General features: G+C 42.5%; 1 protein-coding gene across 2 annotated transcripts in view; it reads left to right on the forward strand.

Moving 5' to 3' along the window:
* F13A1 (coagulation factor XIII A chain) overlaps positions 1–16,142 on the forward strand; it is an 86,931-nt gene that overhangs the window by 50,003 nt on the left and 20,786 nt on the right. Inside the window, exons 7-9 of one of the 2 annotated variants that reach the window (XM_045007774.1) lie at positions 1,809–1,983; positions 6,191–6,329; positions 13,116–13,219. In XM_045007774.1, the coding sequence (XP_044863709.1) occupies positions 1,809–1,983; positions 6,191–6,329; positions 13,116–13,219 (418 nt within the window). The remainder of the gene's footprint in view (positions 1–1,808; positions 1,984–6,190; positions 6,330–13,115; positions 13,220–16,142) is intronic. The other variant, XM_045007775.1, reaches the window with a different exon arrangement.

Raw genomic sequence — 16,142 nt, forward strand, 5'->3', positions numbered from 1 at the left:
CATCCCAGGGGTCACAGGATTTTCTAATTAGAAAACAGTAGTTAATCCAACCAAAAGCTTTTAAATGAAAATTGTGATTTATTTGGCAAGAGTGTAGTTGCTGTGCATTAACATAATTAAATGGTACATGGCGAATGAGGTTTTTCACATAACCTCAACTGATTTGGTTCTGATTGCTACTAACTAGGAAATATATTGCTCATTAATGACTATCAATTCAGTCATTAGTCAGCAAAATTCCACGTATAGTCTTACCAGGAGAAAACTTACGCAGCAAAATCTTTCTTGTTTTCGTGCATGCTAGATGCATGCTATTAGATTCAGCTCTAAAAATAACTGTGGACCCGTTTCTTCTCTCACACCAATATAAGTCAGGAATAATTGTAGTGCAGTCACTGGAGTTACACTGGGGTATAAGTGAGAGGAGAATCAAGCCCAATATTTCTCAGTAGGATTCAGGGTCACTTAGTCTATATTAGCAGCAAAGAATCCTGTGGCACCTTATAGACTAACAGACGTTTTGCAGCATAGTCTATAAGGTGCCACAGGATTCTTTGCTGCTTCTACAGAACCAGACTAACACGGCTACCCCTCTGATACTTAGTCTATATTCACTTTCCAGTGAGCATGCTTATTAATAATAAACCATTGAAAACTGCCAATGTATATATGTTGTATTTTGACTTGAGTTCACCATTTCCGTCCCCTTTCTGGCAAAGAATCATGTCCTCAACTTGATTACTTCTCCTCCCCCCCGTTGGAGGATGGTACATTCCCAGGTCCCACTTCAAGTGTGACACTTCCATGGAGTGTTAAACTACCAGTAGAAAATACACTTCATATAAATGAATAGTCCATGACAAACAAATGACAGCTTAGCATGGCTGTGTCAAAACAGTTCCACCCAGTTAATCATTTGGTGACATGATTGAAACTTTCAGTCATTTGGTCCAATGACCATTGGACTTGAGCAGGGTTTCTCAAACAGGGGTCGCTGCTTGTGTAGGGAAAGCCCCTGGCAGGCCGGGCTGGTTTGTTTACCTGCCCCGTCTGCAGGTCTGGCTGATCGCAGCGCCCACTGGCCATGGATCGCTGCTCCGGGCCAATGGGAGCTGCTGGAAGCAGCGCGGGCCAAGGGACTTACTGGCTGCCGCTTCCAGCAGCTCCCATTGGCCCGGAGCAGCGATCCGCGGCCAGTGGGAGCTGCGATCGGCCGGACCTGCGGATGGGGCAGGTAAACGCACCGGCCCGGCCTGCCAGGGGCTTTCCCTACATAAGCGACGACCCCTGTTTGAGAAACCCTGATCTAGACTGACTTGCATAACACTGGCTGGAGGACTTCCCTGAATTAATTCCTGTTTGAACTAGAGCATATCTTTTAGAAAACCGTCCAATCTTGATGTAAATATTTTCAGTGATGGAGAATCCACCATAGCCCTTGGTAAGTTGTTCCAGTGTTAATTGCCCTCACTGCTAAAAAATGTGAAACTTATTTTCAGTCTGAATTTGTCTAGCTGCAACTTCCAACCATTGGATCTAGTTCTACCCTTGTCAAATTTTAGACGTACTTAACATATAGGCGTCAAGTATCAGAGAGGTAACCTTGTTAGTCTGGATCTGTAAAAGCAGCAAAGAGTCCTGTGGCATCTTATAGACGAACATATATTGGAGCATGACATGCATCCGATGAAGTCAGTATTCACCCACGAAAGCTCATGCTCCAATGCATCTGTTAGTCTATAAGGTGCCACAGGACTCTTTGCTGCTTTAACATATAGGGAGATTTACAAAATTTCTTTTTTCATTAGATCAATGCTAAAGATGATGAGGGCGTGGTTGCTGGCAGTTGGGACAATGTTTATGCTTATGGAGTAGCACCGTCAGCCTGGACTGGAAGTGTAGACATCCTGTTGGAATATCATAGCTCTGGTACGCCAGTGCGGTACGGTCAGTGCTGGGTCTTTGCTGGAGTCTTCAATACATGTAAGTATTTTAAAAAGTGATATTTTTATCTAGTGCAGATAGCTTTTAGATTTAAGATATTTGTTGGCTCTACAATGTTCAAGAAAAATAGCAGGAGTTATTGCCATACATGGCTAAAACAGCCATGCTTTGAACATGCTTGTATGCTTTCAACTTTTGCTTCTCTTCTACAAGAATCTTCTAGCTATCTAAAGTCTGTCTTTTGCATCTAAAATGGCTGGTAAAATATGTGTTTAGTGATTTGTGGGCAATGAGGGCATGATGGGGATTGGGACAGGTGGAGACTTTGTAAATGGAATAGTCATTGTTTTCCTCGGGAAATCTGAGATGGAAATCATGAATGAGTGATCTCAGTCTAAATCCACTGTGGGCAACTGACCACATCACAAAGCCATTGCACTGTACGGCACAACTGACAGTCTCTCTTTGCTCAAGAAAGCCTAATGACTGGAATAGCAAGGATTCTTCTTGGCAAGACCGAGGTGTATTGACACAGCACCTGTAATATTCTGTGTAACTGACACGATCAACACTTCTTTGGAGTTTGTGAGTCAGCCCTGTGGAGGAAAATACTGGCTTGGTGTATCATGTATCTTGTACACTAAGAGGTTAAACTAAACGATCAGATCAGAGTTTGTTTCAGTGTTGCATCAAAAGCAGAGAGGTTCTAGGTTTCATATCCCAGTGATGGAAAGCAATGCTTGTCTGGTCATAACTTTCGCTGTCAATTGAAACTGTAGGAGCACCATAGCAAATAACACCGGTGTCAAACTATTAGCCTCTAGAGGCCAAGAAAGACATATGAACTGTGAGACATGTGAATACTCTGCCCATGCCAAGATCTTGGAGTGCAGAGTGCTTTCATAACTGGGTCCAGGAGGATTATGCCAGTGTACAGGGATCCTCTATAGGTTCAAAGCCAGTATAGCAGCTCTTATATCAATGTCCCTGCTACCAGTGTAAGGGGCTTGGCTGGAGTATAAAGGATATGGCTTGGGTTTCTCTAAACCCCGCTGATCCCCAACTTCTTGGTTGGCCCACTAAGATGACTGCCAGCCTTGTGACAGAGTGGCACATAGTCATCCCAGGATCACTGGATGACTATAAAGGACATCTTTGCAACCCCTCATTCTGAGCTGCAGCCATAAACTCATTGGCCAAAACCAAGGGTCTGGGACTCCATGTTTAAGTTGTTAAGAAGAAATTAGATAAACAAACTAACCCAATGAAACCCTCTCACTTTCTCTTTGATGTTGTATCCATGACCTATACAGGCACATCAGTTTTGTTTGCATTATATTCTTACATCAGTGATGTTACCCATACTGGCAGACCTGGAAGTTGCATTATTAATGCACTGAGCAATTAGCTTAAGATTATGCCTCATTATCTGTTTCTGTTCCATACCTTTCTGGATCTAATAAGACAAGGGAAAACATAAGCCAGACTCTTACCTGGTGTAAATCAGTGTAGTTCTATTGACTTTGGGAGCGATGCCAATTTACATCAACTAGGACTTGGCCCTTCCCAAAGTGTCTGCTGCTGAAGAATCTAGGAATATGTGGATTTCTGGAGTGGGTTGATTCCTGGTTGGGAGCAAAAGTAAAGCCAATATACTATGATCATAGTCAATTCCCCATGGAATTTCAATTACCAGATGTTTGCAAGTATTGATAATCCTAAACAAAGGATAGTAAAAGCAACAGCAAATCTTCAGAGACCATTCCACTCTGAGAGCTCCAGCTAATTGCTGGAGGAAGACCTGAAAGGTTTTTGAAAATATTTGTTCCCTTTGAATTTTGCAGTAGAAATTCAGGTCCTGCCTAGCATGGAAGACTATATGGCCTTGTCAACGGTCAGCTGTTAAAATTTCTCACCATTTCACTGCCCCTGATACAGCTCCAAAAGTAGTAGCCAAGACAAGAATGTGTGGTATAGCCCTGCTCATAGCATGAATAGCCAGTGGAGAATTAAGCCTCTTAAACTGTGAGGGCTGCCAATCTTCCACCTTTGACAAGCACTAAATTCGTTATTCCTGCCCACTGACTCCCCAAACAAAAGTAAAAATTCTGTTTTATAAAGTGCAGCAGCCAGAGAGCTAGACCTGAAACCATGAAGTTCTATTGCTGTGGAATGGTTACGACAAGAGAGAGACATCCAAAACCTTCATTTCTGAATATTGAGAACTGTGTGTGTATCTTTAGTTTAAATATACATCTCTTCATCTGAAACCCACACACTGTAACAAATACCATACTTATATCAGGACTAGCAAGGCTCCAATACAACCTTATCTTCTACATGCTACAAGTGTTGTGATCATGCCACTGCTGGTAGGTACCACCAGCCATTTGAAATTTCTATAGCCAATGGATGATGCATTTTCCCCTGGACACCCTCCCACCTCCATCCTGCAGTACATCTAAAACCTCTTCCATTGCAGACATCCCATTATACACAGCGGGTCAAATTTTGCCTTCTGAAGCACAAGTGCACAGCTCCCATTGAGACTGATTCATTTCTTCATTTCTCTTGCTATACCCTATTTATAAAACTGAAGCAATGCAGAGTAGATTCAGGGCCATCTGTATTGTGCATCTTAGGACAGAATCTGGCAAGGTAGGCCTACTAACGTAACAAGTGCAGTTAGAGATCTAGCATGCATTGTTGTTATGAAGTCAGATGACAAACAAAAAAAATGGATGACTAGCAAGTTAAAACGCTAGGCAGTGGCATATCTAGCATATGGCTGCTTACATGAAAAGGAGCCACTGCAAATGAGCGTCAAGAAGACGACAGTGAATATGGGGAAGGCTAATTCAGCTAAAATGATTGCTTTGAGTTTTGAGTTATTTGAAGCTTGTAACATTTTATGACTGCAATTGTAACCAATCCAGTTTTCCAAGGTTACCATACTGATTCAAGACAATCATCTGTTTTAAAATGCTAAAACATTCTGGAGAAAAGTAAAAGCTAAGTCATTGATCTTGAAATAGTCAGATGAATAATTTTCAATGAGCCCCGATGGCGCTCATGTGCTGGAAGTCTGGGAGGGCATTTGAAAGAAATTTAATCCATAGGTGTGTATGAGATGAATGTATGAGATGCATCCAGGTAATTTATCATCAAACAATTTAAAACAAAGGTGTGCTGTTGCTCTTTATTGAAAGTCATAGTAGTGACATTAGCCAAAATAGTACCATATAGGGCTGTCCAAACTTTTCCATTGACATTGTTTTGTGACAGTAAATTGGGTTTTCAAGCCCCTCTCCTCCCCAAAACTGTACCTGCCTTCTGTGGAAACGTTTGGCTTTTCATCCAAAAGATGAAGAACACAAAAGCTCATCTGAAAACTGAAATATGCCATTCAGAAATGCTGCTGCAGTGTCTCATGGAAGTTGTTGTTCAGATGCCTTAGACTCCACCCCTCCCCCTACCGCTCATTCTTCTTTGAGAGCTGTGCGTCCCTGGCTGGACTCCCATCTCCTATGCTCTACCATGGCCATGGAACTCCCATGATGCCCCGGACCATCTGAACAAGAGCCTTAACCTGACTACATCTTAGCTTTCCCATCCATAAAAATAGAGATAACAATTACTTGCTTCACTGAAGTATTCTGGGATTTAATGCATTTTTTAATTCATGTGAGATCGTCTAATAAAATGTGATTACAGAAGTTCAAAGTATTATTACTGAGCGATTGGTTCAAATTATGTAATGTGCTTTATTTAAACTCTCTGACTCTGACACTTGTAAATAATTCAGTTTTATTTCTCAGTATCAATTGATTTCTGTTATATTCTTTGGATTCTCTAGGTTCCTCCAAATGCAACATTGGAAAATTCCAACTAAACTTAAAACCAAGAAGCCTTCTAACTGTTGCCCTTCTAATAAAGTCTTCCATTCACTTCAAAGCTTATCACTGCTGGAAGGTCCAGTGTTTACCCTCTATTGTGTCTTGTTTTTTGGGGAAGCATACCTGTTACTTTTTCCTCATGTGCTAATGGCAGACTCTGTGTGTGTGTGTTTTACAAATGGAAAGTATTGAAAGAATAAAGGCCCAGGTGATCTTTCCATCCTCCCACCCTGCTTCTACTTGCAGTATACCTATAATCTCCTCCAATCTATCTACTCATCCTATCTACTCATCCTCTTGCCCATGTATCATCATATTGCCTCATATCATCCTTTCTCTTTCCACTCCAGTTTTAAGGTGCATAGGGATACCTGGAAGAATTGTTACCAATTATTCCTCTGCCCATGATAATGATGCCAATATACAACTGGATGTCTTTGTGGATGAAGAAGGGAAAGTGGACCCCAAACTCACAAAAGACTCAATCTGGTGAGCTGTCCCAGCAAAGCTATTGTCTCTGTGCACATAAAACATGACAGATGGTTGAGGTTTAGTTTGTCTCTGCTGTATATCTTAAAGAATACTGCTAGATTATAGAAAGACATAGTTGCAAACTGTGGAATAAAAGCTAGTTAATAAATAGGCCAATGAATGTAAATTGCTCAACATGGAAAAAGGCAAGGGATCAGTTCAAGAGTCAGCATTCAATGTACCACACATATAAGCAACTTGGAAGAGAGGGTGAACACTTAAGTGGCAATAATTGCTGAACTCCAGAAAACCTAACAGAGGGCCCAATCTTGCTATGTGTTGGGTATCTCCAATTCTGCTGGTATTCGGAGGATTTCATAGCTTGTATTTAAGTCCTGATCCAATGTCCATTGAAGTCATGGGAAATTTTCTGTTGCTTTTGATAGTTTCCTATTTGCATGTTTTATTTAAATTTGGTACCTGCATCCAGAGTTGCAGATGGGCAAACTTTAAAATAAATCAGGCACATTTTTTAAAGATACAGGACAGGTCTCTTTAATACTTCAATTAGCTTTATAAAAATAACAGGATATCTGATCAGTGTATTGTTTGACCCAAGACCTTCTTAGGTTTGCAGAAGACAATTCTGCTGTTTTCTCCCTCAAACTTTCCCATTCTCCAGTCTGGAGTGAGAACAGCAATATGTATTGATTAAGTGCTACATTCAGCAGAAATGATCTGTGGATTACCATACCACAACATCTCTCTTTCTGTGGAGCAATCAATCTGCCTTCTATACTCATTCCTACATTCAGTAGATTCTTGTTCTGCCCACTGTTAATATTCCTGATTTGTATGAATGATTTCTTCACCTCATCGGTAGAATATTATTCATTCATCATGACACTTCATTAACAATCCAAGATCTGGATTCTTTATAACATAAAAACTGGAACAAATCTACTATCCTGAGGACAAAAAGACTGAGCCTATTATAACTGCATCCCTAATGTCATCCCCATGAGTTCCATTGTCAGCAGGGAAGGATCCAGGTTTTGGAATCTATGTAAGAATTACATGTCAATTTCCAAGGAAAAATTCTCTTTCATGATAGCATAAGTCAGTGCACTCACAGAACCACCCATGTGCCATCCTATATGAATTGCACAGAAAACAAATAGTTCTGTATCTAGAGAGACAAGGTGGGTGAGATAATATTCTGGGACTGGCACATCTACAACAACATTACGTAGTTCTGTGTCTGTAATATACCTATTTTGAAGCCTATACTTGGGGGTTCCAGAGTTCCAAAATTAAAATTTAGCATTTACTTTAATGATCAGAAGACATTAGAACATTTCTATAGCTATGATTCTCCTGCAACTTACACTGGTATAAATTCAGAGTAACTCCATTGAATATACAGTGGTGTATAAGTGATGTGAGAGGAGAATCAGGCCCTGTGTATATAGCCAAGTATTACTGCAGTATGTTAGACACTCTACTGACAGCTTTATCAAGCTCTTTTCCCCTTTGTACTCAAAGTCACATTTGTCTTAACTGCTTGTGAATTTTTCCTTTTCTGTCCCCACCTTTTCATTTCCCTACCATTTTTCAATATTTTTCACTTCATTCAATAATTGTTCGATTTTTCCTCTGAAGTTAGGGACAGAGTCTCAGTGGGTGTAAATAGATGAAGCTGCATTGAAGTCAAGGGATCTGTGCCAATTCCCCTGAGCTGAGGAACTAGCCCACAATGTTTTACACCTCACATTTTATATACCTCTTTCTTTGTCTTGATTACTTTGGGAACTTACTTGTTCATCCCTTTCTCCTCATAATGTATTTATTGCTACATGGTGCACATAATCCCTTGGGTGCACATTAATTTATCTTACAGCACTTTCCATTTCTCCTCTGTGTCCTTTCTCCTCATTACCTTGTACCACTCTGTAGTAGCTCTAACTCAGACTTTAAATGGTTTGTGTCTTATCCTTGATGTTATTTCCATGTAGCCTTTTGGTTTTTTAAGACGACACATTCAAGGTATTTATAACGATTTTTGAAAACAATTTCTTGAGTTTTCTTTTTTAATTTATTTATAATCCCTAGGTAACTAGAAGTTAGGATCTCTTTCCTTTATGAACATCTATATCAGTTTACTGCTTTATTCCCTGGAGCTGCAAAAGATGGATCTGTGTTCCTATTTCAAACATCCCCGAAATTCAGGGATGTTTGGATCCAGGATTTTTGTTCAGACCACTCTCTAGGGGCTGCACCAAAGTGTTTGGCATCTGATATGCATTTACTTATTTTTAGAAAAAAGCACTTTTTCCCAGGATAAAAACATATATAAAGAATTACACAGACTTTTCCAGAAGTTATTTTTAAAAACTTGGTCAGATTACTGTCATCTTCTCCTTACTTTAGTTTTCTTTTAATTATGTACAGACGTGTAAGGAATATACCTTGAAGGGATCCTACTATCATGCCTTGATCCTAGTATGATCTCCAATCCCTGTTAAAGTCAATGAGGCTCCATGTGGGTGCAGGAGCTTCTTCCATGCCAAGCTCATTGTAGGATGGATGCCTTAGTAGAGATCCCTTCTGAGGTGTTGAACTCCAATCTTCCATGCTCCACCCTCTCTCTCACTCCAAAACCAAATTTCTTGTGGTGTGGAAGACAGGTCTTCAGCACTATTCTCAATCCTAATGTCCTCTCTCATCCAATATGTCCCTAACCATATGAACCATGAAAAGTACTCTTCTTAAATTGTCTGCCAGGCATAAAACCCACCTGGTCACCTTTTATTAGTTTTTCTATCACTTTGTTTAGTTTCTGGCTGGTTTAGATATAAGAGCTACAACTTCAGTTTAAATAATTGTCTATATATAGGGCCAGATCCTCAGCTGGTAGTAAGTGGCATAGCTCTATTGAAGTCAATAGAACAGTGCCCATTTGCACCAGCCAAGCATGTGGCCCAGTATGTTTTGGAGCTGGAAGGAACTTTATATTACCTTTTAGGGATGGAAGAATCCCCCAAAAGCTGGGACAGCGCAAGTGAATATCTATCCACCCTCACCCAATGTCATCAGACTTATTTATCATTTGTATTGCAGTAACATATATAAATCTCAATCCCATTGTTCCAGGCACTATTCCAAAAAAAAAAAAAGAAAAAGAAAAAACCCAGTCCCTGCCACAAAGAGCTTACAGTCAAGTTATTACATTGCAGTGTCTACTCGCCAAATAAGATTAGTTTCGTTCATGACTCCCTTCCTGCTGTTTCTTACATTTTGTCCTTTTGTCACACTCAAAACCAAGAACACTGAGTTTGATTCAAAGTTGGATTTTAAGTGCTTCAGGGCAGAGATTGGGTCTTCTCACATGGCATCATCGTGACTTTCAAAAAACCACCTACCAGAGAGCGGTTCACCAAAGACTCTGTGAGAATGACTCAGTACACCGCATTCAGCAGTATCAAAAATTCTAGTTGTGTGCGTCACTTTTCTTGAATAATTCTTTTTCTGTACTCCTGCTTCATTAACTCTCCTATCTGACAAGTTTTTCCCTGATCCAAGCATTTATTTCTGCTTTGAAATGTCTTGTTAGACAAGCCTCAGATCCCACTGACTCCTCTCCATTTCTGTTTTTTCAACTATTATTAATGAAATGGTTGGAGTTTAGCAATCCATTCTGGCTGTAATTTTATTGCTAATATTGCATGCATTAGGGAAGTATGAGTGGATACACAGGTGCAATTTTAGTCATCTCTGCTGGCAGGATACACATAATTTGCAAAGAAAATTGCTACTTTACCCTATCCAGTTTTTGGCAATAACAGAATTCAAACACTTGGTTGATTCTTGAAGCTGTTGCGAGAAATTCGTGTTGGGTTTTTTTCCTCCTTGTTTGTGCTCTCCCTTGAGCGCTAATAAAATTTCAGAAAGTTACAAGAGCCATCTTTTTCTTTAGGGCTGTTCATCTTTGAAACATTCTGGACAAATTGTAAATGAGATGACCTGGTGGTGTTTTTCAAGCATCCAGCCAAGTGAGGATATTTCAAGTCTCAGTGCTTAGATTAACCACTTAAATGCCTTTGAAGATAACACATGTGGCTCATGGAACAGCACTTGGCAGGAGTGCTGGAGCAATTTGTATAGTGGGGGTGCTGAGAGCCATTGAACCAAACTGTAAACCCTGTATGTAATGGAAACCACTTCAAGCCAAGGGGTGTGGCAGCACCTCAGCACACCTAGTTGCAAGACCAATGGAACTTGACCCCATGGAGATCTGATCTCTCACATGGGCAACCATAGCATGTGAGGCTGTGAACTAATCAGAAACTAAAAGATCTGTGCCTACTTTTTGCTTACATGGAAAACCTCCAAGGAAAACTTAGCAGCAAGGCACTGGTGATTCAGTTGGGGTCTCTCTACCTTCTGCAGTATTACCAAGGGAGAGTTGAAAAATTCTAACTAAGTAAATTGCTTTTTGCATATTTTTTAAAAGTTAGACCTAATCATACAAAGGGACCTCTAGAGATCATCTAGTCCATGACTCATGGCAGGACTAAGTTTATCTAGGCCATCCCTGACAGGTGTTTGTCTAACCTGCTCTTAAAAATCTTCAGTGATGGAGATTCCACAACCTCCCTAGGCAATTTATTCCAGTGCTTAACAACCCTGACAGGAAGTTTTTCCTCATGTCCAATCTAAATCACCATTGCTGCAATTTATACTCATTGCTTCTTGTCCAATCCTCAGAGGTCAACGACAACAATTTTTCTCCCATCTCCTTGTAACAACCTTTAAGTACTTGAAAACTGTTAGCATGTCCCCCCTCAGTCTTCTCTTCCCCAGACTGAACTAACCCAATTTTTTCAATCTTCCCTCATAGGCTAAGTTCCCTGTAAGCTGCGCAGCTGTCGTCTTAGCACCACGCAGGCGCTCAGGGAATCCTCCTGCTGGGGGAGAGGCGTCCCTCCCCTGGCTCCAACCTAGCCTGTCCCCCAACTCTGCCCCTACCCAGGTCTGAACCCAGCCGCAGCCGGGGTGGGGCAGCTCGGCCAGGCCCGAACCCAGCCCGGACCTGCTGCGGGAAGGGCGCCTATCATGCGGTCCCAGCCCCAGCATGGAGAGGCACCTTTCCCCCCACAATCCTCCCAGCCCAGGTGCTGCTGCAGGGAGAGAGATCTAGGGAGAGTCCACTCTGCCCACCATAGCCCCAGAGCACCTTCCTGGACCCCAAGCTCCTCATCCCTGGTCCCACCTCAGAGCCCGCACCCCGAGCCGGAGCCCTCACCCCCTACACCCAACCTTCTGCCCCAGCCCTGAGCCCCTTCCCACTGAAAGCATGTTCAAAGCAGAATTTCTGTGCATACTGATAGGAACGACAAGAATCTTATAATGGAAATTACTTTGCCCCACCCCCACCACATGAATTTTGTTATGTGCACCAATATGCAGGTGATGTGTCACCAATATGCAGGTGATGTGTCACACATCACCTGCATATTGGTGCACATAACAAAATTCATTCCGCACATGAGGTGAAAAAATTAGAGGGAACACTGCTCATAGGTCATGTCTTCTAGACCATTAATCATTTTTGTTGCTCTTCTCTGGATTTTTTCCAATTTGTCAACATCCTTCCTGAAATGTGGCACCCAGAACTGGACACAACACTCCAGTTGAGGACTAATCAGTGTGGAGGAGAGCAGAAGAATTACTTCTTGTATCTTGCTTACTACACTCCTGCTAATACATCCCAGAATGATGTTTGCTTGATCCCTTTCTGCAGTACTCCTTCCTAGGCAGTCATTTACCATTTTGTATGTGTGCAATTGATCCTTCTTAAGTGGAGTACTTTGCCTTTGCCCTTATTTAATTTTATCATATTTACTTCAGAACATTTCTTCAGTTTGTCCAAGTCATTTTGAATTTTTATCCTGCCCTCCAAAGCACTTGCAACCCCTCCCAGCTTGGTATCGTCCGCAAACTAATGCAACTATTCCTCTTTAAAAAGTTTAGTCTTTGGTCTGAAGCATTCAAAAATGACCTACAAGGAGTTAGGGAAATATTTTTTTATATCCAGCGCCTGTTAATAAACCTGCACCTGCAACTTTACACAGAAACCAGACAAGCTCGTTTGTTTGTTTTAACCATCAGAATGAACATAGTTGTACATATTGCCAGGTGTATTGTTGGTTCTGAAACCTCTGTTTAAGATATACCAAGTCGTCAGCCTGGCTAGGTCTGTTTTATACCATTCAAGAGACACAAAGCAGTGTTAACACCAGCGTGCATGCACAGTTAGGGATTTCTCTTGCATAGAGGCATTCTCTGAGATAGAGTTGACTGGCAGCCTTCTCATGGTCCCCATTCTTGGGGACATGGCTGACAAAAAGGGGTTGTGGCAAGGGCACCATTTTGTACCAACAATCCCCAGATGCCTGAATCTCTTTTTAGGGACCTCTGAAATTAAGTGCCATTTAGAGCATCTTTCAGGCTCCTCTAATTGGCTTCTTGGCACTGCACTGGTGCCAGGGAGCTTGAGGATCAGGGGACTGCAAAGAAGGCTTACACCTACCTTTCTGATGCTCCCCATCAAGCTTCAGCAGGCACCAAATTATTGGGCCTAGGGATCTGGCTTGATCTATCCTCTGCAATGTATAAACTGCTGAACCCAGGAAATTCTTATGAGATTTTCATTGCAACAGTGAGTCATTAAGACACAGGCTTGTTTTGATATTTATCTATATGCTTCAGTGTTGAATATTCTTGTCTGTTCTCCCATGTAAGGAACTATCACTGCTGGAACGAGGCATGGATGACCAGACCTGATCTTCCCGTTGGTTTTGGAGGATGGCAAGTCGTAGATAGTACTCCTCAAGAAAACAGTGATGGTAATCCTGCATGCAGTCTTTGTATTTTAGTCCTTAGACTGAAGTCAGCGGCTGTGGAGAAGATTTGGAGATGTATTCCTCATTTTCCCCCAATAGATATAAAAGCACCAATTATCTCAGCGGGCATAGAATTTGGCCAAAGGAAAACAAGACACTCTGTGCCATAATTCAGCCATTCTTGTTGGGTTGGGCAGTACGTACTTTATATAGTATTATGTGTTAAAGACCCACATTCCATATTCTGCAATGCCAAAAGGTTTTGATGCAACCCCATGTATAACCTTGACTTCTGTTAAGGGGGGGCTTCATACTGCTTCCCACTGAAAGCATGTTCCAAGCAGAATTTCTGTGCATACTGATAGGAATGACAAGAATTTTATAATGGAAATTACTTTGAAAAAATCACAAGTGAGACATGGAAAATTTTGATGAAACCACAAACTTTATTTAATCAGATTTCTAAAGTGCCCTCACCATAGTATTTAGGTGTTGGTCCTACATTTTGATACTGATTGTTATAGGCTGAGGCATATTTACATCCCCCTTCAGTAAAGGAATGGCTCTCACCCTTCAGCCTCAGCAAGTGGCATAAGCAGAGCCCAGTGATGGCTTCAAGGGTGGGGAGAGACTGAGGTATTTTCCACAGCACGGCAACCCAAAAGTCAAAGGGCTCAAGGCGAAAAATGGAGAAGTCATGGGACTCCTGATTCCCATGAGCCCTGTGATCAGCTTGCAAGCCAACTTATAGCACAGTGGAGTGAGGGAAGGGAAAGGTGCCTGATCCAAAGAACACTGAATCCAGTGAAAGGACTCCAGTTGCCTTCACTGGAGTTTGGACCCAGCCCCAGGGACGTTAAATGTATTTGTGATAACAGAACTGCCCTGTGGAAGAGTGAAAGGGGATGTAATGGTTTTAAACCAAGTATTTTGGGTGTATATAATATATGCCATAATGCTAATTTCCCTGTAAGCCTGTGGGACTTACCCCTGCAGCACCTCCTGCTGGTCTCTCAGGGAATTAGCTCAACTTCCAGCCTGGAGCACCCTCTTCAGGCCAGTGATCCGCCTTACCGCTGGCCCCGTGTCCCTCCCAGGACCCCGGTGCCCCTTCCTCTGGGTGCTGCCCCTCTGGCAGTAACCCCTTTCTCTCAGGGTCTCCCCTCCCTGGGGAACCCCCACCCACTATCCCCACCTTGCTTCAGTATAAGGCTACTGCCAGTCATCTTCTAGCCCCGTGCCCTGGGGCAGACTGCAATATCCGCCTACTCATCACTGGCAAGGTTGGGTTTGGACCTGCTGCGTTGGCCTACCCCTGGGCTGCCCTCTGCAACCCCCAGTACCTGTTAGCCCACTGCTAGGCTGCAGCAGGGGGCTTTCCAGGCTGGAGCTCCCCAGCTCCTCTGCCTTTCCCCAGCCCTGCTCCACTCAGGTACTCTGCTCAGGTCCATGCAACCATCTCCCTCCCTCTCAGAAGCTAGAGGGAGTCTGCTGAGCTCCTGGCTCCCAGCCTCTTATATAGGGCCACCTGAGGCCTGATTAGGGCACAGTCCCAGTTGTGGCTACTTCCCACTCAGCCTGGGCTGTTCTCCCAGCCCTCCAGCCCTCTCCCAAGGCTGGTTTTAACCCTGTCAGGGCTGGAGCAGGTAGCCACCCTGCTACATTCCTTCTGCAAACTCCTGTGGCTGCATTCTCTAGATGGTAGAGAAAAATGAAAATCCGCTATTGCTGTTACATTTCCTAATTTCCTCCTCACTCAGTTCAAACAGATCCTTAAGACAGCGGCAGTCAGATGTTTCCTAGGTTCACAGTCTGACAGACTGAGCTCCTCCAGGCTTGTCAGCTTTAACTCAAATCAACTCGTACTGAATGACATTTCCAGAACTTGAGGTTTATGCTAAACAGTGGAGCAAAAAGTGTGTCATTAAGGTGCCAACTGTTAGATAGCTTCAGATTTGGGACTGGATGGTTCACTGAGTTGGTAATAGAACATGGAGCCTTTCCCGTCTAGATCAGTTGTGGCTATACGGTATTACCAACAAAGAGCTGTTCTGTGGCCTAGAGCATGTGAAATGAGTTGATGCTATCAGTCCAGTTCCTAGCAAACAGGTCTCCGTGTCATAAAACTGACATTAATTGACAGTTGCTGACAATCCCAGCAGAGAAGAAAGGACTGAATGACCTCTGAAGTAGTATCTGTGGCTGAGGATTGAAGCATGCTTGTGGGGCAATATGGAAAACATGGAGCAACCTGTAGGTTCTTTATCAGGGGTTAGCCAACAGACAAAGTGCCTGATTCAGCACTTAGTTACTCCAGTTTTGCACAGGGGTAACTCCACTGAAATCATGGTGAATAGGGGCCAACTTCTGTCAGTTCATCACTTTTCAGAAACTCTCAAATCACTTAAAAAAAAGAGATGAAAACGTCACCATTTTCAAGTAAGAATCAGGGCCATGATCTTACCTTAGTTGAATTTAGTGCGCATGTGTGTGCATGCATGTGCACCAGTGGGCAAGCTGAGGTTAGACCATCAAAAAACTAGAGTAGGGAAATATTGCAGGGGAGGGGAGAAGTGTTGTAAAAGCTTTTTTTTCCTTCTTCTTCTTTAGACACTGAAGGCCTGATTCTGATACTCTTATCACACTGAGTAGTACTTCACTCTGCAAGTAGTCTCACTGCCAGCAGAGTTTGTAAGGGTAGCAGAATGAGGCCCTGAAAGTGGAAGGGAAGCAAAGTCTCCATTTTCATTAATGAACAGCTTTGTTGCTGCATCACATACCTAACACATGAGTCAAAAGGCAACTGCAGTGCTGTGCTTGTATCAGGTATAATATGCGATCTTTGCAGTACAGATACCAGTGGAATATTATGCCTGCAGCAGAGGAGACAGGTTCTACTTAGTGTCATAAGCCCGACTATCTTTTT

This window comes from Mauremys mutica, chromosome 2 (genome assembly GCF_020497125.1).
Source record: "Mauremys mutica isolate MM-2020 ecotype Southern chromosome 2, ASM2049712v1, whole genome shotgun sequence".
Classification (NCBI taxonomy): domain Eukaryota; kingdom Metazoa; phylum Chordata; order Testudines; family Geoemydidae; genus Mauremys; species Mauremys mutica.